Source organism: Panthera pardus, unplaced genomic scaffold (assembly GCF_024362965.1).
Source record: "Panthera pardus isolate Hobbes unplaced genomic scaffold, ASM2436296v1 HiC_scaffold_1, whole genome shotgun sequence".
Lineage (NCBI taxonomy): Eukaryota > Metazoa > Chordata > Mammalia > Carnivora > Felidae > Panthera > Panthera pardus.
Genome location: NW_026526654.1, coordinates 21335001 through 21362430, shown reverse-complemented (window position 1 = coordinate 21362430; position 27430 = coordinate 21335001). Strand labels below are relative to the sequence as shown.

The following is a 27430-nucleotide window of genomic DNA, read 5'->3' as shown; positions in this document are numbered from 1 at the left end:
GGTGGGCTGAAAGCAGGGGAGGCCCAGGGGGATGGTGGTCAGGGACCCAGGTGCAAGTGCAGCAGGGAGAGGAAGGTGTGGAAACAGAAGGTGGGAGGGGTTCCCCCAGGGAACCCATCAGTTAGGGAACCACCTGGCTCAGGTCAGTGGTCTTCCAGCCCACGACTCGACCTCCCAAGGACTTGGAGGAATGTGTCCCCTGACCCTGGGGGACTGATCCCACAGCCATAATTTACAGAGGTGTCTAAGACTAAACAGAAGGTGTGTGTAACTTTTCCGAAGGGTAACTGCCGCTTGTTTACGGAACTGTGTTACACGAACAAAGAACTTGCTGCTACTCAGCCCCATGGCATCTCTTGCTATCCCACGTAGTTGTCTAATTTGATGGCAGACAGAGCTACCCTTCTCATCTCGGGAGAAGCAGTTTTACTGCAGATTTTAGTTGGGAAAAAGAAAAATGACAACAGGCTATACCAAAGGCCTTCCTAGAGCGACTTAAAATTCTTTGAAATTCCACATCATCATTATTTGCAAAACCCATTAAGAGAAATGTAGTTGAAAAAAATAAAATTAAATAAATAAATGAATGGCTGCCCCTCTTTGGACCTCCTCTCGTCCAGGTACAAGCACTGGCTTTAGGTATAGAAGAGAAGGCAGAAGTATTAAGTTGCACCCCCAAATAACTAGATTTTTTTTTTTAAATGAGTCCTTGGAAGGAAAATTGGAGAGCCACAGATTGAAGTGATAGGGACAGTTTATTTTACATACCTTAACATATGACCTCAAGTGGCTCTCCAATCCTTCCTCATGGCACTGGGCAACCACATGAATAATGACCCTACACACCACAGGAATGAATAAAGCAATGAATAGTAATGTGAAAATGAAAACATTTCATTATTACACAGTAGTAGTAGAACAATGATGATGCTACTGGCACCACAGGAAACAAGGAAACGAGGAATTAGATGGGGTCCCTCTACATGGGATCAAAAGAAATTTCTTAACTATAATGGTCAACACATACTAGCATCCCAGATATGTACGACCGTGCTCCAGATGAGGACAGACTGAAAGGGGAGAAGGTATCCACCTCTCCGCCTCTCTTACCGTGTCACGTTGACAGCAACTTCCTCCTGGGTCGCTCTGGTGAGGACGCGGAATAGCTGGTTCAGGATGGTGGGCAAGAAGGCGATCATCACGTGGCCTTCCATTGCATGCAAGCTCTACAGACAAGGAATGGCACTTGTGTTTTCTTCTCAAAAGTAGACCAACCCCAACAAATTTCCACCCCGTTCCAAATAAGGATGGAAGAAGTATATCTAAAACAATGGGAACCTGTGGCGGGCAGAATAAGGGACAAAGATGTTCACATCCTAATTCCCAGAACCTGTGACGATGTTACAGGGCAAAAGGGAATTCGTGCTGCTAATCGGCTGGCCATAAGATGGGGGGACTCTTCTGGATTATCCAGGTGGGCATGAAGTCACCACAAAGGTCTTCATAATCAGAAGAGGGAGGCAGAAGGGGAGGGTCAGGGGAGACGTGCCTAAGGAAAGAATGGCCAGAGGTGTAAAACAGTTGGCTTTGAGATGGAGGAAGGGATTACAAGCAAAGGAATGAGGACAGCCTTCAGAAGCTGGGAAAGGGCAAGGAAACAGATTCACCCCCAGAGTTTCCAGAAAGGAACTCAGCCTATGGAGGTGTAAGAAAATAAATTTGTGCTATTGGAAGCCACCAAATCTGTAGCATTCGTTACAGCAGCAATAGAAAACCGACACAAAGTCTCTTCCTAAAGTCACATGGCTCTCCATGAGGTACCAGAAAGGACACTTGGCAAAGCAGTGACTTTAGAAGTCCCCATTCCATTTTCCTTGCTGAAATCAAACAAACTCGTATTCCATTTCTCAAATGTCTGGTATTTTGTCCCCACGCCTCGGGTGCTCTTTGAACTACTCTCCTTTTTTAAAATGTTCCCCTTGAACCACATTCTGGATAAAACTCCCCTAGAGAAACGCCACCTTGGTATCACTGTTTCATGATACAGGGAGCCTGCACAACACTGAGGATGGTCACATGCACTCTTTTCTGTTCTGTTCTGTTTTGTTTTTTGCCCACCTAGCACCATTCGCCACGGTTATGTTATCTCCTACAGTGAGCTCGAAATGCCTTAATGGCAGGACTGAAGTCCCTCCTTCTTATGTGCTTGTCCCTGTGCCCTGCACCCAGTGAGCACTCAGAGGACAGGGCCTGCGTATGTGTGTGATTTTGTAGGCAGAGAACAATGTATTTTGGGTTGGGCCTAAAAACAGTACATGTGGGACAAAGATGGAGGCAGAGCAGTTGTCCTATTTCTTTTCTTTTTCGTCTTCTTTTCTTTCTAATTAAATTCTTAATTTTAATTTCAGTAGAGTTGACGTACAGCACTCTGGAGTTGTCCTATTTATGAGGCCGCTTCTTGCCACCATCTAAAACCACAGAGAAGCGAGAGTATCCAGCTAAGAGCATCCTTATAAGGTTCCCGAGAGGTAAGAACGACCCTCGCCAGCAAAAGGAAAACCCAACCTACTCCAATCTCATTAAAAAGGGGTTACTAAGAAAGCCATCTGATACCTTAAGGTATTTTACAAGTTCACTCCCTAAGGCCTGGGCTCCAGATTCGGTTTTCTGACAGTACTGGAAAAAATTATGTAAATGCTGATCCTGGGAGAAAAAAAAGAAGAGAAAGAAAGAAGGCCTATTAGCATAATGTTGTGGAAATAGGAGTACCTGCTTCTTACAGCATGCATGTTTTATTTAGACTAAGAAACTGATCATATAAAAATGAAAACATCAAAAGAGATAAAAATTTTTAAAAGATTTCCAAGAACCTCCAACAAAAGAGGAAATAGTTGAGAAACGTTACTTGTACTATTCATTTATGTCAGTACATATGAGCGCCTTATATGTACGTATAACATATCAATTAGGATTTTTGTTTGTTTTTTTGCTGAAAAGATCATGCAAATTCGTTCACTGAGCAATCATTGCTAACTAATGCTAATGGAACAGCCCGTACCTGAGTATACACGGTAGAAACCAGATGAGTTGAAACTTTCAGCAGCGGCTTGCTTCCGTCTACCCATTTAATTTCTGGACCATAATGCTAGAAAATATGGAAGGGAAAAAAAACATCCCAACAGATGAGTGCTCTTGGCTTCAAACACCATGTTCACCGAGAGGACTGGTGAGGTGTCACAGGCCCAAACAGCATCAGTGACTCAACAGCTACGGCTGGCTCACTGCAAGAATGCAAGCAGTACTAGTTTCTGCCCACTCTCTTCCCCCAGGTACAAAGCTCTCCTCGCTGGATTTTCTAAGTTACCTTTTAGTTGCAGTTGTATGAGTTACTATCTGTTTGAGAGGGAAAGAATCCTATTTCACCAATGACTTGACCAAACTGGATTTTAGGATCCTGACAGTGATGGCAGAAGATTGTCCAGCAAATGGGACAGTATGAAGTCCTACATGGGTAAAGGGTCAATACTCTGTGTGTGCTTACTTTGATTTCTGACTCCTCCATTTTTTCTTACATTCAGATTAGGAATTATAACTGAGTGGTATAGGATTTCTCCTGATTTTGGAATATTGTAACCATTTGTCCATAACATGGACCCAAATTTGGCACTACTTCAATGTTGAGAAATATTAAAAGCCCTGCAAAATGAAATAAAGCAGACCTTACCTGAGTGCATTATAAAACTGAAATCTATAAAATTTAAGATGGCCAAACAAACTGCAAAATCAGTTAACCAATGGGAGAAATGGGAGAAAATTCAGGCTTTCATGGATCAGCAAAGGTATCAGAACCAGCCACCGTGTGGGCACGAGTTGCTACATTTACGCTAAACGGAAAGACAATTCCTAATAGTTTGCGTGACTCTAAGAACACGTCCTTATTTGAGCATGGCTGATTTGCAGTGAAAAACTTTTACCTCATCCAGTATCTCTAAGTCTCTGTTTCCCTGATGAGGCGCTGCTAGTTCAGGACTTATAAAATGCCCAAACTAGAATTCTAGATTGTGCTGTTAATAGCACTGCCTTCCACCGGCCTATGTTTACTTGGAAATGAATAACTAAAACCAAAATGTTGGGACCGGCAAAAATACTGTGTGCGTTCTTGTGTTATTCTTGCGTTAGCCGATTTTTCATGTTTTCTGAAGGTATAGGGATAAATCAGTCTTAAAGTCCTATACCCTGCCCATTCCGAGCTCCTGGTAGCCAAGGTAGCCAGAAGGGAGATTGGCCGCGACAGGAACATGCTGCTCACTAGTCACTACCCTTCCATCCTTCAGCAGAGGAAGCCAGGAATATCCAACTGTTGAAACAAAACACAAAAAATTTCACTGCAGGTTGTTCGAAAACATATGAAAGAAAGTCAGTGCTATGAAATGGCCTGATCTTTAAGGCCCTGAATCTAGTCTCTGCCGAGCACTGTCTACAATGTACTTTGGCCTCTTTGGGATTACAATTCTAAAATGATCTTTCATAAAAACTTACATATGCAAGCCAGGCATGCTACCTTCACAAACGTCATCTAAAAACTCCACAGAAGGATGAGAATTCAGAATCAAAATAAAATTTAAGGGGCGCCTGGGTGGCTCAGTTGGTTAGGTGTCCGACTTCGGCTCAGGTCACGATCTCACGGTTTGTGAGTTCAAGCCCCTCATCAGGCTCCGCACTGGTAGTGGAGAGCCTGCTTGAAATTCTCCCTTTCTCCCTCTCTCTGTGCCCCTTCCCCACTTGCACACACATGCTCTCTCTCTCAAAATAAATAAATAAAACTTAAAAAATAAATAAAATTTAAGAACCTACTATGTAACCTGTAAACAATGAAAGGATTGATGAGACCCCAAACCTTGTGTTTCAACAACATCCTTCTTCTTTGTGCTCCCTTTACTAGAATTATCGCAGCTGACATGGAAAAACGTGAACAACAAATGGTGCTTTTCGTGTAGCTGGGTGGGCAGTTCTATTTTAATCTGCAAGGAAGACAAAATAACAATCTCTCTTATATTTTAAAACAACAAGAATTCCTGATGAGAGCAGGCACACAACACGTCACCCATTGCACAAACCTGCATTTGGTCTCCAAACTAGCATTAACATTTGCAGTCGAAGAAATCAAAGAACGTAAACTGTGCCAAAGAAGAAATGGATCCATAATCCACTGCTGTGATCTGAATGTGTGTGTCCCCACTCCCACCCCCAAATTCTTATGTTGAAATTCGTATTACCCCCAAGGTAATGGTATTAGGATGTATGGCCTTGTGGGGGTGACTAAGTCATGAGGGTGGAGGCCTCATGAATGGGACTGATGCTCTTACAAGAGATCCAACAGAGCCCTCCCTGCCCATTCCACCATGTGAGGGTACAACTGAGAAGTGTGTGACCTAGAGATGGCCCTCACTGGGCCACGCTGGCCCCCTGATCTAGGACTTCAGCCTCCAGAACTGTGAGCAATAAATACCTGCTGTTTCCAATCTACCTATTCTGTGGTTCTGCTGTCGCCTGAACAGACCAAGACATTCACTGACCAGAAATGGGAGAGTTGGTATGTCAACTCTAGAAAGAACTAGAAAACACGTGACCACAACCCCTACATTAACCTAACACAGCCAAGGCATGATGAAAAACTAGGATAGAACATCTGAAAGTAGGATTCATACAGGGGCACCTGGGTGGTTCAGTCAGTCAAGCATCAGACTTGGCTCAGGTCATGATCTCGAGGCTGATGAGTTTGAGCCCGAGTTGGGCTCTGTGCTGACAGCTCAGAGCCTGGAGCCTGCTACGGATCCTGTGTCTCCCTCTCTCTCTGCCCCCACCTCTCTCTCAAAACTAAACATTAACAATTTTTTTTTTAAAGTAGGATTCATATAGTAGTTTTAATGAACTACATTATCATTCTACATAAAGAAACAATACAGAAAAAAGATTCTCGGATCCAACCAACATAACCACACAAGTGTGAATTTGAAAGAAAGTATGTCAGAATATTAATTGTGGTAGTAATAGAGGAGAGCTTTTTGACTTTTCCTCTTCTATGATCTGCTTTTTCCCAAGTTTTCAGAATAAATGTTACTTTTGTAATTAGAAAAGAAGATGTAAAATAAATACGTCAACATTTAGTTCTAGCACTGTAACTGCAGTGTAGTATGCAGTTTCTCTTGAATTTTGCTTTACTAAGCAAACAACTTGGAGTTTTCTTTAAAACTGGTTAACTGGGATTTCCCTTGAAAACCTCCTCACTTACCTCATCATAAAATTCTGGGTTTTGGTGATGGTGTAAAACCGCAGCAAAGGCGCTTCTTGTGAACACTGGCCCACCGGGCCTGCCGTAAATGCACTAAAGCAAGAGTTAGCAAAGAAAAACACCAGTATTTAATTAACAGAGTCAGAAATTAAACTCAGATGTGTTGTAAAGAGGCCTTCCTGCAGCATAAACTTATAATAACCACCTCTGATGGATGGATTTCTTCTGCCTAAGAGACCCCTACGTCTCCTGGGTCCAACCCTTCCTTCAGCCCCTCTCCCAGCTCCCCCACCTGAGCACACACACCCGTCCACGCTATAACCTGACAACAGCTTGCCCACAACTCCCTTTCTCACCTCCACACCTGTGCTCATGCAATCCCTCTGCCTGAACGACCTTCCCTTCTATGTGCACCACACTCCCATGTGTCCATCAAGAAATGATTAACTCCTTCCTCTGGGTCCCCTTAGCATTTTTTTAGCCTAATTATTCAGTTTTGACAAAAAGTCATTTCAGGACCTTCTATGTGCCAGGAGCTTTTTCTCCATGACTAGCTTTCTCAGTAAACCATGATTTTTTTTTTTCTGGAGGGCAAAAACTATTACATTCTTCTTTACACCTTTGTCTCCTTCCTTTCTTGGAAAGTCATTTTCACATAGTTACAGTAAAGAATTTGGGGTCTGGAGCCAGACCACCTGGATCTGAACACTGGTGCCACTAATGGACAGCCCTAAACAATTTTATTTAAATTTTATGCATTAGTCTCATCTAAAAATTACTGTTAGGAGAATTAAAGGAGTTTAATAACTCTAAGGCTCTCTGAGCAGAGTCTGGGTCATAATAAGCACTCAATAAACACCACCAATACTCTACTAGTGTTATTATTACCATATTATAATACTTAACAGATATCAATCTATCCTTATTATTATTTCTATTATCAATCTTACTAATACAATTCTTAGCACCCACACACCCTGGCTCATACTCAGACGTGATGTATTTACCGAATTGAACATGCCTAAGAAACCTTCATCCCCAAAGAGTGTAACAAAACGGAAACAGTCAATGAGGAACAAGAACTCATTTACTCCATATTCTGTAAGGTTTGACACATCTGGTTATATGTTATGATGTCACATATCTTCGTGTTTGCGTCTAACTATAACGTGCTAAATTCCTTTAGTTGTGCAATTTGCCACTCAGGTCCACTTTTAAAATGGAAAAATGAGGACATATATAAAAAACAAACCTTCAGGGGCGCCTGGGTGGCTCAGTCGGTTAAGCGGCCGACTTTGGCTCAGGTCATGATCTCACGGTCCGTGAGTTCGAGCCCCGCGTCGGGCTCTGTGCTGACAGCTCAGAGCCTGGAGCCTGCTTCTGTTCCTGTGTCTCCCTCTCTCTCTGCCCCTCCCCCATTCGCGCTCTGTCTCTCTCTGCCTTTCAAAAATGAATAAATGTTAAAAACAAAACAAAACAAAACAAACCTTCAGAGGCTGAGAGTCTTCCTCATCTGAATCTTTGAATTCAATGCAAATAGCAATGTTTCTGGCCTGTAGCAATATTTAAAGAAAAAAAGAAGAAGAAAATAAGGCAAGAAGCCAGAATATGTAAATGTATATAAAAGAACATGAGAAGCCAAGAGAGACTGATCTCAAAACTGAAACCTCCATCTCTGCGCTCACCTTGGCAAAAGACTTTTGACTGTCGTATTTCAAGTACTTAGGGTAAACATACAGGTGGTTGTTGTAGATGGTGTAAGGCTGAGTGTGTTTTGGTATGCAGGGCACAAATTCTTCCACTTCAAATGTGATTGGAGTTTTACTACAGGTTTCAAATTGCTTCATGGGAATGTATGATGAATTCACATAATCTGGAAAATTAACAATAAACAAGTTGCAGTAAAAACCAAACAGAATTTTGTCTGGTTATTACAAAGAACTAACACTTACTAGGAAAGTCTGAGGAAACATTATCAATTGTAATGTCTAGGTTGCCCAAAATCACCGGGAGTTTAGCCATCTTTTCAGGTCTGTAAACAGAAAAAAAGAAAAATCACACGTGTCTAAGTCAGGTTAGCTCTAAAACCTAAATTCTGGAGCAGCACTTCCAGAGAAATATAATGTGAGCCACACAGTAAACCTCCTAGGAGCCACATTTTAAAAAGTAAAAACAAACAAACAAACAAACAAACAAAAAAACAGGTAAAATCAGTTTTAAGAATACATTTGATTTAACCCAATATATCCCAACTATTATTACTTTAATATGTAATCAGTGTAAAAAGTTACTCTAATTGTTCAAATGCAGATGTGTATTACACTTACAGCTCATCTCAGTTTGGACTTGGCTGTATTTCACCTGCTCAATAGTCACCCATGGCCAGTAGCTACCGTGCTGGACTGCACAAATCTAGTTAAGAGTATCAGCAAGGTGTTACAGTTAGCTTTCATGAACCACTCCATCCTTACCCACACATTCTTGGCTCATTTACAATCATGAAAATAGAGCTAGACTCCATCTTAGGCTCCAGTATCTAGTAAAATGCTGGACACAAAGTAAGTACTGAATGAAATGTTTGGTGTTTGTATCTGGTGTAACTCAACCCAGTATAAGAACCTCCTGTGAGATGTTCCTGACAGGACTGCTCCCGTGTCACCCCTCCTAGTTGCGAGGAAGCTCAGCATAGCGGTTTTCACACCCAGACTGTGCTTCCTCATCTCACCTCCCTGAAACCTGCACTCACCAAGGGGCCTGGTTACATTCTTTGTGGCACACCTTTCCACCGTCTATGAATGGCAACCACACCATGCTGAAGGCCTCCGTTTTCAGCCCTTTTAGACCTTCCTCCAATGCCATTTCTCCCCTAGAACAATGCTCCATTTACATCAAGGTGCCCAAACTGCATAGATCAGGCCCAATAAGGTCTGACCAGGTGGGGGCATAGGAGCTAACTGGTTTTGAACCATACACCCTTCTACCGACGTAGCCAGATTCTATTATTTTGTGGTAGCCACACCACCCTAGTGATGTACATTACATTTAAATCACCTACCATCCTGGAATCTTTTTCCATAGGCTTTACTTTCATGCTACATCCCTCTCCTATATTCATACAATTATGGTTCGGGAACTCAGAACAGGATTTGATTTTTGCCTTGCGGAAGTTTCACTTTTTTACGTCTGAGCCATTTCGAGTTGATCAAAACCCTTCCAAATCCAGATTCTGACATCTAATGTATGAGATATCCCTAACAGCCTGATGTCATGAGGACACTTTGCCAGCATGTTATGTCCTCAAAAAAGTCATGGATGATGATACTGCACAGAATGTGGCCAAGAACAGGTTCCTTCTCAAACCCCTAAAGGTCCGTCACCAGACTGATGCTAATCCAGTCACCGCTGTTCCTGGAACACCTGTCCACTCGTGCACACTACACTTCCCTGACTCGTTCACAGGACATCTTGGAACATACGCTTGTTAAAGGTCTTACATTCCTCTGTGGCATCAGTTTAGCAACCCAATTAAAAAAAGAAAAGCCGCAATGTGGTTAGGATGACAAGTTCGACATGACATGACTTATTCCTAAGAAAACAGAATGCTGCCTCGTGGTTCTTCACAAGCCACCTGTTTAATAATGCCTTTTAAAACACTGCAAAAAAAAACCCATCAAAGCTCACTGGCCTCCAGATTCTGCATTTGGTTTTATTCCTGTTTTTGAAAAGTTCCTAGCTCCTGTCTTGAAGATTCCTCAGACGTTACTGTTACGTGTTAATAATAAGCAGCCTCACATGTACCGTGTCAGTCTAACCTGGGGTACTGTTCATTTGCGTCAGGATTTCCTAACAGTCCTGAATCCTCGCTTCCTGATGACAACAGCCCATGTTGAGCACATTCTGAGCTTTGCCCGCTGCCAGCTCCAATGTGCGGAATTGCTTTCTCCTAGGGTTTCTCTCTTTTCCACTTGTCTTTTGTTTATATCAGAGTTTCAATGAGCAATTCCTTGAAATCCTGAAAGAGATAACTATCAGGAAGACAAGTCAACAATTTTTCACACATTCTGTTTTCAGTTAAAAAAATTGCTGGCCGGGGCTCCTAGGTGGCTCAGTCAGTTAAGCGTCTGACTCTTGATTTCAGCTCAGGTTATGATCTTGCAGGTCATGAGTTTGAGCCCTACGTGCTGTCAGTGTGGCTTGCTTGGGATTCTTTCTCTCTCTCCCTCTCTCTGCCCCTCCCCTGCTCTTTCTCTCTCTCTCTCAAAATAAATAAACTTAAAAAAATTTTTTTTAAAGATTTCTGGCCAAAAGATGTCTAGGTACAGCCCAGCATCACCGCTCTATCTTGTCCCTGTGCCTACTGTGTGATTTATGCAAAAACATAATATGCTTTTCTTTTAAATTTTTTTTTAATATTCATTTTTGAGAGAGAGAGAGAATGCAAGCAGGAGAGGGGCAGAGAGAGAGAGAGAAGGAGACACAGAATCGGAAGCAGGCTCCAGGCTCTGAGCTGCCAGCACAGAGCCCGACATGGGCCTCGAACTCACGACCCTTTGAGCCTTGAGATCATGACCTGAGCCGAAGTCAGCCACCTAACCAGCTGAGCCACCCGGGCACCCCCACAGTATTCCTTCCTACTAGCTAGAAGACTGTGCCTTCGACAGTCATCTCCTGGTTGCTGTTGCAACCAGGCCTCCCACACGTTGCGTGCTCCTACGATGCTATACTGTCGGTGTCGCTCTCCACTTTACATAGAGCTCTTCGGGGATATCGACCCCGAGACCCATGGGTTTCTGTGCAGCTATAAATTCGCCTGACATACAGTGCCTTGCTCCACCTCTTCATTCAAACACCTCAACACTGCCCCTTACCACAGAACCCTGCATCCCACAAATCTTACAGACACCTAGGAAGTTGTTTCTGCTTCCTGGAATCAGAAATATCCTGCTTATTGCAAAGAATGTTTCCAAATGTAAGTGTCCAAGAGTGCTGTTTCATCCCTTGCTGGTTATTTCTGCCAATAAGTGAGTATGTCCCTTCACCACTTTTTCTATTACTCTGCCATCATCCTCATATAAACTTATGATAACTGGATTTCTAAGCAACAAGTTTTAATTAAACAATCCTCACTGGAACTCTTTGCACAATGTGTTATATTCTTCTGTGTCTAACTATACTTGTTTCTTTTCCCTGATGAAAGCTTTCAGTTCTGGCTGCTATTTCTATAGAGGCATTATGTCCATGTATTTCCAAGAAAGCACAGATCTGAGCTTAGTTCCACAGCACATGGCACATGGGCTTTGTGGAAGCTGTTTCTACCAACTTGGTTTTTTAAATATAGTCTTAAACTTACTTCAAAACTTCAGGGCTTTTATGGAACCTGGCTCAATACACATCAAAACCTTACAAACAATGAAAATTCTACTGCCCTTTTTTATATGCATTTCCAAAGTGATGGGGTGTGTGTGTGTGTGTGTGTGTGTGTATCACACAAAGTGAATTATCTTTTAACTGGGGTTAGTTTTTTTTTTTTAATGGTGAAAAATGTATATATTCCATGCACAACTTACAATACCTTGAGCATGAAAGCCCATCCTAAAACTGCATTAAATGAATGTATAAAGTAGACACACATAGGGCATCTGGAATTTGGGAACTGCTTTTGTCTACATATCAGTGTAGGAATGAGGCTCAAACTCTTACTCTTAGGCAAAGGAAAGGTTTTTCTTCCCACTGCCCATACAATCCTGCTGACTTGACAACTCCCGGAAGCAAGGGGAGTATCACAAACCAGCAATCATCCCAGGCCAACAGACTTGGTGTCCTCACCTCTGTGTCTCTGCAGTCCGGTCCTCCCTTCTCTATTTTCTGTACTGACCCATTAAAGGGATTAACGGGCAATATTGGCATGTGTGGGTCTGTTGGTGGTAAGTCTAATCTTCTAAATGCATTTTGTAAAAGGAAATAGCCCCTAAAAGCTTTGGAGTCACTTAAAGAAATGTGTCTGTGATTGAAAGAAATTTGAGATGTTTTTGCTTACACAAAATCACTGAATTTATGTCTAGGAGAAATTTCAATAAGCATTTATCAAGTGCTTATGGTGATATGACACACACTAGACTAGGCACCACAGGCAGAATACTAATGTGACATGACTCCTGTGCTCAAGCAGACAGATGATGACAAACACATGCATACAGTGTGTGCAAACCTCCACGGGGAGGCGAGTGTCTAGAGTGTGGAGAAGGAAGGCTAAGAGACGAGTCTTCTCAGTGACAGACATCACCCTGACATGCATTTTCATTTACTCCCCACCATAGCTATAGGACGCAGGGCTGTTAGGGCTCCCCCTTAAAAAGAAGAGGGGACTCAAGCAGAGAAGCCACACAACCTGGCCCAGCTTCCCAACATGGACATAAGTTACAGACTGGACTTGAAAGAGGACAGAGGTCCCTCGGAGAGACAAAAGCAGATGGGGATATGATTTAGGCAGAGGGCAAAGCATGGTGGAGTGCAAGTACACAATGGCTTCAGAGAAAGGCAATAGCCCCACCTGGCTTCAGTGCAATGTAACCGGAGGGAAATGGAGAGAAGAATGTCAAACTTGGGCACAAAGAACATAAAGGTACAAATAAACATATATGTGTAAGTCTCATGCACAAACCTTAATAATATTATTGCCTAAACTACCCAATGTGGAGGCACCGAAGAGGCTCAGTCAGTTAAGCATCTGACTTTGGCTCAGGTCATGATCTCACGGCTTGTGAGTTCGAGCTCCGCGTCAGTGCTGAGCCTGCTTCAGATCCTCTGCTATGCCCCCCCCCCCCCACTCTCTGCCCCTGCCCGCTCATGCTTCTCTCTCTCTCTCCCTCAAAAATAAATAAATAAATAAATAAATAAATAAATAAATAAATAAGCCTTACAAAAACAAAACAAAACGAAACAAAACAAAAACAAAAAAAAAACCAAAACCTACCCAATGTGGTAGCCTTAAAAACGTTTACATTTAGATAGCCCTTCCTGCCCACGGTCCTGTCTCTGTGCTTTAATAAAAACACCTTTTGCACCAGACCAAAAAAAAAAAAAAAAAGAATAAAGTACATTTAAAAGAAGATATTCTTGGGGCACTTGGGTGGCTCAGTCAGTTGAGCGTCTGACTTCAGCTCAGGTCATGATCTTGCAGTTCGTGGGTTGAAGCCCCACAGTGGGCTCTGTGCTGACAGCTCAGAGCCTGCTTTGGATCCTCTGTCCCCCTTTCTATGCCCCTCCCCAGCTCACGCTCTCTCCCTCAAAAATAAACATTAACAATTTTTAAAAGAAGGAAAGAAAGAAAATATTCTTGAAAAGATGCGCAATATCACTCATCATCAGGGAAATACAAATCAAAACCATGATGAGGTACCACCTCACACCTGTCAGAATGGCTAAAATTAACAACACAAGGAACAACAGGTGTTGGCAAGCATAGGGAGAAAGGGAACCCTCTTGTACCGCTGATGGGAATGCAAACTGGTGCAGTCACTCTGGAAAACAGTATGGAAGTTCCTCAAAAAGTTAAAAATACGATCCAGCAACCATACTACTAGGTATTTACCCAAAGGTACAGAAATACAGATTCGAAGGGGTACGTGCACCCCAATGGTTACAGCAGCATTATCAACAATAGCCAAACAATGGAAAGAACCCAGTATCCATCAACTGATGCACGGATAAAGAAGATGTGGCACATATCATATATGTGGCATATGCACGGATAAAGAAGATGAGGCAAACAAACTGTAAGAGACTCTTAAGTATAAAGAACAAACTGAGGGTTGCTGGAGCGGAGGTAGGTGGGGGATGGGCTGGACTGGTGATGGGTACTAAGGAGGGCACTTGCTATGATGAGCACTGGGTGTTGTATGTAAGTGAGGAATTACTGAATTCTATTCCTGAAACCAATATTGCACTGTATCCTAACTAACTAGAATTAAAAAAAATTTTTGAAAAGAAAAGGAAAGAAAATGATCTGTTTTTATACTTTGCCTTCATGCTTTCAGATTGCCTGCAGAAGTTAGAAAAGACACCACCGTGAGCAAATCAAACAAGGATAAAATACCAAGTGTTTCTTCTTAGGTAAATGTTTCTGGAAGCATACGTGTCAGCAATACCATCTATCTGACAGAACTATTTTCTATTAAGTCTTGGAAAACACCCCTGGTACTTATTGCAAAGGAGAGGGAGGAGTGGCCTATGAGATAGATGTGCTGGCTGTTTTCTAAAGACTGGGGGCAGCTCGAGAAAATTTTTCCCATCCATTATTAAATGACATTTTGAGACAATCATGGGAGCAGTAACAATAGTTTTACACCTGGCTGGTGCCCAGGTCAGTGACATGAGATTATTCTCTGTAAGAAAACGAACAAACAAACAAACAAATTAATTAATTAATTAATTAAAGGGAAAAGGAAAAGAACAATGCCAAGGTTAAAAAGAAAAAAAAAAAAAAGGAAACCTCCACTTCCCTAGCTCCACTGTGAAAAGCACAGGGAGCAGACACGGGCATTTCTTTGGATTTTGCTGAGAAGGAAGAACAAAGGCTTCCCTTTGCATCTTCTGAGGCTGACAGAATCACATCCCTATTGGTGGGTTTCTCTGGCTGGCCCTCTAGAACACGCTCCTCCCACAAGATCCTTCCTACTGAGCACACTCATGAAAGCCCAGTATGCTGGGGAGGCTACCGCTGTGCTCTGAAGCAGCGAAGGCTTGTGCTTCTCCTGGCCATCGGCTCTCCACTCAGATCACTTTTTCATTAAAGACCCTGTAGAGCCTACCCTTCACCTCCGCTGAGGAACAGAACAGTAAGCTGGGGCTGCCACCAAAGACCCACCCCAGCCAGAGCAGTCTCCAGCTAGCCTGCCTGGCACACAACTTCCAAGACAGGGCTTCCAACCACTGCCACATGTAGAAAACCTCATTGTTTGTTTGTCAGAATATGAAAGTAAATGTTGGTTTAAAAAAAAAAAAAGTCCACATAAAATCATGGAAAGCTATCAAGTATAAGTTAAAAGTCATCCATACACCTAGCCCTCAGAGACAACCATGCCCACCATTTTGGTATACACCCGACATGGCTATTTGATGACTATCTTTCTACATGGCTAGCTGTTTGCCTATCCATTTCTTCATTTACACACAAAAAGCATATAAAATGTTTTCTTCTCAAAAATGAGGTCATACACCTCAGCCATAGCAATTTCTTACTTGACACATCCCCAAAAGCAAGGGAACTGAAAGCAAAAATGAACTACTGGGACCTTACGAAGATAAAAAGCTTCGGCACAGCAAAAGAAACAACCAACAAAACTAAAAGGCAACCAACGGAATGGGAAAAGATATTTGCAAATGACATATCGGACAAAGGGCTAGTATCCAAAATCTATAAAGAGCTCACCAAACTCCACACCTGAAAAACAAATAATCCAGTGAAGAAATGGGCAGAAAACATGAATAGACACTTCTCTAAAGAAGACATCCAGATGGCCAACAGGCACATGAAAAGATGCTCAACGTCACAACCTCATCAGGGAAATACAAATCAAAACCACACTGAGATTATCACCTCATGCCAGTCAGAGTGGATAAAATGAACAAATCAGGTGACTATAGATGCTGGAGAGGATGTGGAGAAACAGGAACCCTCTTGCACTGTTGGTGGGAATGCAAACTGGTGCAGCTGCTCTGGAAAACAATGTGGAGGTTCCTCAAAAAATTAAAAATAGACCTACCCTATGACCCAGCAGTAGCACTGCTAGGAATTTACCCAAGGGATACAGGAGTGCTGATGCATAGGGGCACTTCTACCCCAATGTTTATAGCAGCGCTCTCAACAATAGCAAATTATGGAAAGAGACTAAATGTCCATCAACTGATGAATGGATAAAGAAATTGTAGTTTATATACACAATGGAATACTACGTGGCAATGAGAAAGAATGAAATACGGTCCTTTGTAGCAACTTGGATGGAACTGGAGAGTGTTATGCTAAGTGAAATAAGCCATACAGAGAAAGACAAATACCACATGTGTTCACTCTTAGGTGGATCCTGAGAAACTAAACAGGAACCCATGGGGGAGGGGAAGGAAAACAAAAAAAAGAGGTTAGAGTGGGAGAGAGCCAAAGCATAAGAGACTCTTAAAAACTGAGAACAAACTGAGAGCTGATGGGGGTGGGAGGGTGGGTGATGGGTATTGAGGAGGGCACCTGTTGGGATGAGCACTGGGTGTTGTATGGAAACCAATTTGACAATAAATTTCATATATTTTTTAAAAAATGAGGTCATACAGATATACTTTCTCCTCCTTAACAATATAGTGTGTACCCCGTCCTAAGTGATTACGTTTGGACCCACATCATGATTACTAAGAACTGCACGGTGGGCTAGTGCAGGAAAATTGTAATCTATTTAACTAAAGGCGACTGGAGTTTTCAAAAAACAAAACAGAGTAAAATGAGTTTTTATTCTATAAGCAAGGGTGAAACATGACAATAGTTACTGTATGTAAACACGTTACAGATGACAATATACTACTATCAGTAAGTAAAGGTTTTTTAGAGATGTTAATTATGGCTCTAATAAGAATGCTGAAAAATCAGAAGAGAGAGAAGTAAAAGTAAAAATGAACCAAAAGCTAAACCGCCAGTCCTGAGTTCTAAGCCAAGTGACATTGTTACTTTGATATGTGTTTTTTTTCCCAAATAAAAAAACAAGACTAAGGTTTCCTATGGTATACAATAGTGGCTGGTTCTTCACCATTCTTTTTTTTTCTTTCTTTTTTAATTTCTTTTCCTTTTTTAACATTTATTTTGAGAGAAAGAGAGGAGAAGAGGCAGAGAGAAGAAAGAGAGAATCCTAAGCAGGCTCTGTGCTATTAGTGCAGAACCCGAAGAGGGGCTTGATTTCACAAACTGTGAGATCATGACCTGTGCCGAAATCAAGAGTTGGACACCCAACTGACGGAGTCGCCCAGGCGTCCCCATGATTTTCATTTCATTACCTTCTAATAGCCTCAGTTCTTTCTCATTCCCAGAATTTTCCCAGAAAAGCTCTAAAGCCCATGTCCCTAGCAAAGGCAATCAGTTGTGTGAGTTCGGAAGTGGACCATCATGATGGAACACCGCAACAGCACGGTGATAGGAGCAGGTTCTCAGTCAGAACGACCCCGCCAGTGCGTTCCCTCTCTTTACCACGTTGCTGTGGGCTGGATGGTGTTCCCAAACACATATGTTAAAGTCCTAATCCCTGGTACCTATGGATGTGTCTTTATTTGGAAATAGGGTCTTTGCAGATGCAATCAAGGGAAGACGAGGTCACTAGGGTTGGCCCTAATCCAACCTGACAAGTTCTTTTATAAGAAGAATATTTGAACAGAAACACACAGGAAGGTGGCCGTGTGAAGCCAGAAACAGAGACTAGAGCGATGCCGCCATAAGCCCAAGGAATGCCTGGAGCCACGGGAAGCTGGAGGAAATAAGGAAGGACCCTCCCCTTGAGATTCTGGAGCAAGGATGACCCCACCAATATCTTGGTTTTGGACATCTAGCCTCCAAAATTGTGAGAGAATAAATTTCCATTGTTTTAAGCCCCCTAGTTTATGGTACTTTGTTATGGCGGCCCTAGGAAACAAATACAATTGTTAACACAGGTAAAGCATTTGGAACAATGGTGGTAAACAGTAAGTACGATGTAAGTTATTGTTCTTCCCTTCCATCATCCAGTTAACGGTACATGAGTCACTCCACTGTGCAGGTCAGAAACTGGGAGGTTGCTTATCCGAGACTACCACCCACTTCTCTCTCCTCCCATCCTTCTCCCAATCAGGAACCCCAGGCAGAGTACAGGTGCTTCCCCGATGTGACCTGAATTAGTCCCTTCCTCCCATTTCCACTTGCACTGCCTTTGCTGTGTCCTTTCCCATCTCTTGCCAAAGGTTCCTCAACTGTCTCCTTCCTCCCTAGGCCCATCTCTATCCTCACCCTGCCCTCACAGCACCACTGAAAATGTCATTCAAATTAACCAGGACACTCTTCAATGTTAGACCTTCTCTTCCCTCCCAAGGACTCAAGGTAAAGTTCCATGCTCACCCAACAGCCCCTATGATGTTTGAGTGGAGCCCAATGCCCTCCCGCCCCTCCCCCCACAGAAAACACCTTCTGTTTTTCAGGTGTGCAAATAAGTAACACTTTGAGACTCACTTCCGAAAGTCCGCAAGTAACTTGAGCATGTCGTCATTGGAGAGCTTATTGCTGTCTTGCCTGTACAGAGCAGAGAATCTGGCATTTTTGTCAAGGTTTCCAGATGCATCCTTAAACAACGTCCTGAAATAGCCAAACAACAGTTCTAAACTGAGCTTCCAAAAGATGAAAATAAATCCACAGCTTAACTTTGGTTTCTATGTGAAGCCTAATTATTATTCCATTGGCTGTACTAACAGAAATTTCATTATCTGAAAACATGGAAGACATTTACGCCGATGAACACAACTAACTCAATTTACACAGAGAACATTTCCAGCAAATGGCTCGTGCTTAGGCAACAACATCCACAGTCAGATGCTTAGGAAGCAGAGCTCACAAACAAGGGTGATGTGCAGGCCCCCCCACCGGGCCGCTGTCCAAGCTGGGCTTGGGACACGTGGCCAGAACAGCAGCTCTGCAACAAGAGCTCCCGTCCGTCCTACCGGCCCCCGCACGGCTCTCCCAGCCAGCATCTTCCCCGTCTGTGATTCTAACGAAAGATTATTCACATAGGGGGCTTACTTATGTTTTAACTTTACACATTTAAATCCTCTTTGCCTCTGGGCAATAAAGACAAAAGAGATGAGTCAGTCTGTCTATCTATCTATAACCGTGTATCTCTAGCTACATCAGAGGCATAAAAGATATTGTCGTTACCTTGCTGCCCATGCAAATGGCATTCTGTACTGTCCTAGTCTTTGGCAAGCCTGCTTGGCATTCTTCAGCACCTTCTGAGCAACCTTGAAGATACGAGAATCAAGATATGAGGTGCTGTACCCCACTGACAGAATTATGATCTAAAGAGCCATCATCACACGTTCATTAAACAAGCTCCTACCCTAGTATCAGATGCATGGAAAAGCACGGGTCACTATAAGGAAATCTGGCCGGACTTACACTAGGTGCAGAGTATTCTGTTTAATGCAATCTTTATGGCAGTGACTTTCAAAGAATATAGAATGAGGACCGTTTCCAAAATGTTAAGTCTTTTCTTTTCTAAAACGTTGCTTTCATAGACCGCAAGCATGACATTTCATAGGCTTTCATAGTTCTTTATGACTAAGGGCTACTTATAAGTCCACTGGGTTATTAACAATTGTTAATTCTTGGTATTCGTGCCAAAATATATGGCAATACTTAAAGTTTAAATGAGAATACTAACGAAAATGCTAAGCCAGCATAGCTCCTAATGTGTTCCAGCTCATGCAGATTCCCACAATTTGGGGGATAGATACTCGTTCTGTAAGACATTATATAGGTGCTGACTTAAGTAAGGCCAGGGTTTTCAACTGTTAGTTATATTCTTACTTTCTAAGTATAAATTACTGCTATTTTCACTTCTTGATGATGAATTTTCATTTGTTGTGGCTTGACTTATGAAGCCCATAGTGCACAGTGAAGCAGATCCGCTTTGGCCTAAGATGTGTGCATGACATGTCTATCAATCAACTGTACCCCTACCGCTACAGCGGAGGACAAGTGCCCCGAATGTGCTTGTACCGGGATCCTGCACGGCTCCCGATAAAAAGTTTGATTCAGTTAGAGTGGTATGTTCGAGGGCCTTTTACATTACTGAAGCACACCAAAGTCAACCAGTCTTGGGAACTGTGATCCAGCGCCTGTGAACCAATGTGCGTCAGAGCGGCAGCATCAGCAGCACCTGGGAGCTTATCAGGAATGCAGAGTCTCGGGCCCCACCCCAGACCCCCTGGGTCAGAACCTGCCTTCTGACCAGACCTTCGGTGACCTGTGCGCATCAGGTTTGCGAAAACTGAGATGATAGAGTTGTTTGTCTCTCGGTCAAACTGAAACCAGCGGTGTGAGTCTAGGCCATTAACCCCCTCTGGGCTCCATTTTCCCCACCTGAGAAATGAAGGGCGTGAGCCACAGTACTTTTCACTATCCCTTCCAGTTACCAGACATTATGATTCTACCACAGTCATGCTGTGAGAATTGCTACCCTCACGAATGAATTAGAAACATGTCTTGACCGAAACGTGTCAGGAGCTCCTCCAGTTCCTTCATTTCTTCTTCCGGAAGGGCATGATCCTGTGGGCACTGGGGGCACACAGTCACAGGGTAAAATGGCCTACCTTCTATTTTCAGATAGAAACTATCATTTTTAGATTTCTAACAATAATGACTATACTGTGGAGTAAAACACAATATTTGCATAAAACTTAAAACTAAAACCCAGATTTCAAATAAGTTTCACGGTTTCCTGCGGCGAACAGGGTCCGAGCCCACAGACTTACTGAGGGTGCACAGGGAACATAAGGTATGTAAGACTGAAAAACTCAATTTTGTCTTTGGTCTCCCCCGCCCCTTTTCTTTCTTTCTTCCTCTTTTTTAATCTATTCATGATCTACACCTACAGAGACTTCTTATAAGAGTTTCTTCCTCCAAGACAAAATTTACTCTAAATGATGTTCTAGACCATCTTGGAAAACAGGAAAGAAACAATTCTGACATGCATGAGAAAATCATCCTTCGGTAATATCTCTGCCAAAAGTTCTATTCTGATACAACATGCTTGAGAGCAGAGAGATATAAAACCTATTCTGATATAAAAAGGTTAATCTCTGCCTTAATTTATTACTTTGGAAGTGTGAACGTATGGAGTAACATACACGTGGCTGAGCTGTGCATCCCACACGTAAGGAGGGCAGAGCCGACTTCCACAGATGCTCGGCGGCCACTGGGAAGCGTGGAGGAGAGCATCAAGTCTAGCCCAAAGTGAAATGTGATTTTGCACCATCACGAGCTGCCAAATTTCAAACCGTGCATGTGGCAGGCAGAAGAGCAAAGACGGTGCATTTAGGCCCTGGAAACGTATCACATACAGTCAGGGGAGCCGATCTCATCCTGGGCCTTCATTGATTATTAATCAAAACACTGAAGAGCTGAAAGAGCTTCTTATCTAAGGTTTTACAAACTTGATTTAAAAAATAAAATCGCTTCTTCTCCAGAGACCAAACTTGACCCAGCTGTTATCAGCCAGAAAGGCATACTGTTGGAGGCAGTGTGCCTGGGGCTATGGGTTCTCCCCTGGCTGGGGCTGGGATAGATGATAACATTGTCCTACATGTGTCAGTGATTTGCAGCATCCCCGGCAATGTCTTGTATATTTAAAAAATTTTTTTATGTTTTATTTTTATTTTTGAGACAGAGAGACAGAACATGAATGGGGGAGGGGCAGAGAGAGAGGGAGACCCAAAATCCAACTCAGGCTCCAGTCTCTGGGCTGTTAATATAGAGCCTGACTTGGGGCTCAAACCTGTGAACCATGAGATCATCACCTGAGCTCAAGTCAGACGCTCAACCGACTGAGCCACGCAGGCACCCAGCAATGTCTTGTATATTATCTGATCTCAGCGCTGTTCCTGAGAGGAGGTGGGGCAGGTAGCAATATCATCCTTCAACAATAGATGGGACACCAGAGCCCAGAGAGGTGACATGACTTCTCCAAAGTACCTAGGCACTCAGCACCCAGGTCTCTGACTCCTACAACCTATTCTTTAACAACCACCCTGCAGCTCGTGGACACACCTGTGGTGTATGGCCGGCCACAGACAGCATGAGGGGAAGCTCTGATTCAGCTCAGGAAATGTCCCTTAGAGCCTTTGGAGGTGTCCCCTCCTGCTGCTGACCAGTCCTTGTCAGTGTATCAGGGCCATCTCCCAGACGAGCACTTACAAATACTGTAAAGCCAGCAGAGACAGAACTCTATTAGCTCACTCTACCAGGTAGCTCAACGTGCTGGAAAGTGACAGTCAGGTGCCTCTGGTCACTCTAGCTGTAGAGCACTGAGCAGGTAACTAAACCTTAGTAAACCTCAGTTTTCTGATGCCTGAGAAGAGCTCTTGACTAGATAACCTCTAACATTCACATCTGTGTGTGTCCACCAAGGCACTCCCCAAGTAGTGAGCACTATGCCAAAGTAAGGGAAACACACCAGACAGCTTGTATGTTTCCCTTCCCTCTTCTACCCAAGGTCACCTCTGCCACCATGACCTGCCCCGTGTGACCAAACAGGGCACCTGAAGCACTGACCTCACTGGTCAGACCATCCCCTAGTCTCCAGCCTCACACTTAAGTGTAAATGGACCCAAAGATAATTCCAGAACCTGAGAGACACGTCAACAAGTGGAATGCACTCTATTTGAATAGAATATATGTCCTTTTTAATGATAGAAAGTTTACTGTTAAGCTCATAATTCCAGTTTTGCCAATTATTTTAGGATGTTAGGATTGTCTAGACAAATGAAGGATTTTATTTACATACAGGACTACTTTTCAATGAAAATTGGACACATGAGGTTAGGAGTAAATCTATGTGAAGAGTGCACATATTTTAAAATATAAAAAGTATAAATACATCTCGCTGAATACATAAGGCTTAACTCTGATTTCTTTAAGCGTTTCTATTTTCACAGAGGGCCCTTTTATTGAATTGATGTTTATCATCATAAAGCATAAAAGTCACTCATACCTTAGAAGAGTCTGAACTTTTCATGTATGGCTCGGCACCGTGTGTGATGCTCCCCTGAAGCACTTTTTCAATTCTAGCCACCAGAAATATATCAGGATGAGGACACGTGACCGAAAATATTCCCTAGGGAACAAAAGATTTTCTGTAGTGAGTAAAATTCACACCCACGTTAAACAAATCCCCTGAACATGAAACGTTCTGAAGCAACAAAGAGTGCTAAAACACGCTATTCAGAGGCACTCAGTGCTTTATCGCTAGTTTATCATCTGATCAAAAAGGCAATTTGGTCAGGGGGGTGGGCAACTAGCAGAAAGTTTAGAAAAAAAAAATGAGAAATCAAATACTGCTTCTTCTTCTCTCAGCTTGCCTTTCCTGCCTGCTTATATATGCTGTCGATATAACCAACAGTCTCATTTCCCCTAGCTGCGTGCTGCGGAGTCTCATTATGCATTCACACAGCAGGTGCAAGATAAGTCTCAGTAGGGACGACTGCTGGGCTCTGTCTCCCACCTGCTTCGGATACTGCATGGCAGCTTCGTGAAGGATGTCCTGAAGGGCAGGTGAGCTCTTCCTGCCACCGTTCACCAGAGCTGGGGACGTGGTGGCCAGCATCTGCCTCACGGAGAAATGGTTCAGGTCCACGTGGAAATCGGCAGAAATCTTTCGGTTGTATTTTATGTCAAACAGGGATAGAGTGACAAAGAAAGGCTCGACCTGAACAAAAAACAAAAAACAAAAAATCAATCTAGACCGTCACTACAGCTCAAACTGTCTGGAAAAGAGAATGCTGCTATCGAAGAAGAAATTACAAAACCTATTTATGATAGCTCAAGAGAAAGAAGTCTCCACCCCTTTCATTTGTCACAAATATCCTGTCCCTGAGGCTAAACAACCCTCCGCATCCTGATCTAAACACTGCACTTCTCTGATCAGAGACTAGGATTTTCTGTCCAGACTGCATTGCAACTGGTACATCTGCAATCTCTATTTCTTAAAATACTTTTTTAAGAGGAAAATTACATTTGTAGTGGGTCCTTCTTCATTTTCTGCAACACAGCATTGCAAATTGAAAGATAAATCATTGCACTTGACGAGAATTCTTTTTCCAAATTTCTCTTCAAATGGCTTCACTTCTGGTTCAGCTGATGTGAAGTCAAGCTTCTTTAAAAGAAAATGTAAATACATAAATATATTATGTTCACATTAAAACAAACATATAATAAATGTATCCTGAGGAAACTCCATAAAATACGAAAAGGCTAAACTCACTTAACTCACAATAGTGCTACTATTTTATAAGTTTATATAGTTTGTAACAGTGGTCAAATAAATGATGGTATATCTACTCCATGGATTATTATGCCAAGCTTAAAAATTATGGTTAGGAATACCTCAAGTGTCCATCAACAACTAAATAAACAAACAAAATCTGGTATATACATACAGTGGAATATTATTCAGCCATAAAAAGGAAGGAAATTTTGACACATGCTACAACATGGATGGACCTTGAAAACATCATGCTGAGTGCAATAAGCCAGACACAAAAGGATATATATTGTTTCACATAAATGTGGTTCCTAGAGCAGGCAAATTGATAAAGACAGGGACAATGGAGGTCACCAGGGAATGAGGGGAGGGAGGAATGGGAAGTAAGTGTTTAGTGGATAGAGTTTCTGCTTGGGATGATGAAAAAGTTCTGGAATGGGTGGTGGTGATGGTTGCGCAACATCGTGAACATACTTAATGCCACTGAACTGCACACTTAAAAATGGTTAAAATGGTAAATTTATGTTATGTATATTTTATCACAACAAAAAATTGTCAAAAAAGCAAAAACATATACATGGTTATGAAATCTGTAAAGCAAAAAAGACATTTATTATTAAAGTAAATGGGGTAAAGAAGTTCTATAAAAAAGATCACAAATGAAAAGGGGAAAAATATGGGAGAAAATACAGCAGAACCTTCATCCCCTCCCAGCTGCCCTGGGCCCCCCACCCCCACCCCCGCCCCACCACACCAAGTGTGGATTTTGAGGGCACAGATGTGGATCACATGCACCTTGGGTGAGTCAGGAAATACCACTGCCAACTGGGCATCTTCAGTGATGCTTATTATTGTCTGATGGTCTTTCTATGGGGTAAATTATATGCTCTCTATGGATTGAGAGTGTCTTTGGGTAAATCCCTCAGTTTTCCACAGTCTATTGAATATGGAACACTCACAATGGAAGTGGTAATGGAGATGAGACTATGGTTATTTTTTATTTTTCCTTTTCCCCTGAATGTTCTGTATTGTTGTTATGTTGCTTACCAGTCCAAAGTAAACAAACAAGCAAATACAGAAATAAAACAAACGTATCATCTGTCTGTTTTCTTTCCCCGACTTAGTTTAAAAATGTAAACATTAAAATAGTTCATACCTGGGCATCTGGGTCCAAGTAAAAAAGCTTAACTCTGCTTTCACTTTTCAGTTTGATTTCAGCTTCTCTGGTACTCTGATAACAAGATAAACAAAAAATAAAAATTACGGTAAAAAAAAAAAAACAACAAACCTCTTCTTACAGAGGTGTCCAAACATGTTTGTCCCATCCTGAAGATCCAGGCTGCCAGACAACTCTCCTGTCATCCTGGAGAGTCAACTGCATGTTGAACAAGGTGAGACCATCAAAGGAGGTAGCACACCAGAGTGCCACGGGGGAAAAGAAGACCTAATCCTGCCCTTATGAAACTACAGTCAATTTCAGGGTCAAAAGCAGTCAAAGAACGCAAAAGAAAATAATTAACCATTACTTTCAAGAAAGGTTTCATAAAGTGATGGAAGAGGGGACGGGCTATGAATGCAGGAGTAGAACAGCAAAAAGTAAGAAAACATGAATATTTGGGGCTGAATGAAAAGGACACACAGCACAGACAGACGCTGAGTGGGAAATGAGCCCAGATGGTAAGGAGAATTTTGAGTCCATCTAAGATTGAGGTAGAAGCCCAGGAAGAGAAAGGAATAGGTCTGCAATGGTGGGCCAGAGAACCTATGGCAGATCTTGAAGGATTGCCATTGGTGTTTGTGGCAGGCAGGAGGCAGCATTGCTGGTCTAGTCAATAGATATTTACTGAGCACCCAGTATGTGTCAGGCACCAGGGACACACATGTGAATGAAACAAAGCCTCTACACCCAAGGAATACTAGTGAAGACAATACAAACAGGTGGTAAGAATGGCAAAGAAAGTGTAAGGCACAGTGATCACTAACCTGGACCAGGAGGTGGCAGTCGGAAAAGAGTTCCCAGAAGAAGACCCACCTTGCATTACAAAAACATTTGGCAGAAAAGGGGAGAAGGGAGTTCTGGGAGGAGGTACTGCAGGTACAAAGGTATAGTCACACTTGAGCAATGATCAAGTCATTCATTGGGCATGACGGGAAAAGTAGAGAGAAATGAAGCTGGGATTTGTGTGTTAGGGACTGTGGATTTCCTTCAGAAGCCAAAAACACCCAGCACTACTTTAAGCAAGGGAACAAAATAACCAGTTCTGCATTTTAGAAGAACCCCTTGGGTAGGGCTGAGGAGGTGGGTTAAGGGGAAGACCCACATGGGCTCTTTATCACACCTGCCTCCCATCCCACAGCAGAGTCCATCACAGAGCCCACAGTCCCCATGTGGGTAGACTGCTGTCCAGTGAACCCATTAATTGAGATAGGTTTGTGGAGAGGGTGATAAAGTGGAGTGTGGAGATGCCTGTGGACAGAGAGATGGAACTTGAGCACGAGGTAGGGAGGAAGGCTGAAATTACAGACTTGGAGAACATCAGTCTAGAGGTGGGGACAGAGGAGCCTTGAGAGTAGTTGAAATTCCCTGGGGGAAAATGTGAAGGGGTCTGTAAAAAGAAACCCTGGGGCCCCAACACTGAAGGGATGGCAAGAAGAGAAGCCATGGAGGGAGACAGACAAAGGGGCTGGAGAAGAGGAATTTGGGAACAGAAAGAAGCTTCTAAGACATTCACAAGGTGGAAGTCATTGCCAACCACATTATTTTTCGTGCTTGGTTCCTCTAAATTTGTATCCATTCTTATGACTCTCAATCTCCATGGTTAAGTCTATAGAGTCAGAATGGAGGGTCCTCTCTCATCTGTTCTTTCCCCACAGACCGACTCACATCTCAGCATGTGATGTGGGCAGCGACAGCCACAGTGGAAGGGGTGACTTACCATCTCTGCTGGTGGCTAAACACGGTCTATTACATTTCTAGATCACCACTAATAAGACTGAACATCTTCCTAATATTCTCAGCCATGCGGTTGTTGTAACAGGTTGGTTCTTAGCAATGACCCAATCTCTATCATAACTCTACTTAAAAACCATCTTTCTCTGGCAA

General features: G+C 42.7%; 1 protein-coding gene across 23 annotated transcripts in view; it reads right to left on the bottom strand.

The window, feature by feature from the left end:
* Positions 1-27430, bottom strand: part of DOCK9 (dedicator of cytokinesis 9) — a 289055-nt gene that overhangs the window by 85027 nt on the left and 176598 nt on the right. For all 23 annotated transcript variants that reach the window (XR_008418584.1, XR_008418573.1, XM_053892064.1 and 20 more), the window contains exons 10-25: positions 25484-25558; positions 24079-24219; positions 23569-23772; positions 23059-23181; positions 19224-19306; positions 18525-18647; positions 8245-8324; positions 7978-8165; positions 7780-7845; positions 6293-6385; positions 4898-5021; positions 4236-4357; positions 3059-3145; positions 2614-2703; positions 1111-1226; positions 769-838 (exon numbers count right to left, since the gene is read on the bottom strand). Coding sequence is in view for 21 of the 23 variants with exons in the window: in XM_053892064.1 (XP_053748039.1) it covers positions 769-838; positions 1111-1226; positions 2614-2703; positions 3059-3145; positions 4236-4357; positions 4898-5021; positions 6293-6385; positions 7780-7845; positions 7978-8165; positions 8245-8324; positions 18525-18647; positions 19224-19306; positions 23059-23181; positions 23569-23772; positions 24079-24219; positions 25484-25558 (1785 nt within the window). In the remaining 2 variants the exon portion in view is untranslated. The remainder of the gene's footprint in view (positions 1-768; positions 839-1110; positions 1227-2613; positions 2704-3058; positions 3146-4235; positions 4358-4897; positions 5022-6292; positions 6386-7779; positions 7846-7977; positions 8166-8244; positions 8325-18524; positions 18648-19223; positions 19307-23058; positions 23182-23568; positions 23773-24078; positions 24220-25483; positions 25559-27430) is intronic.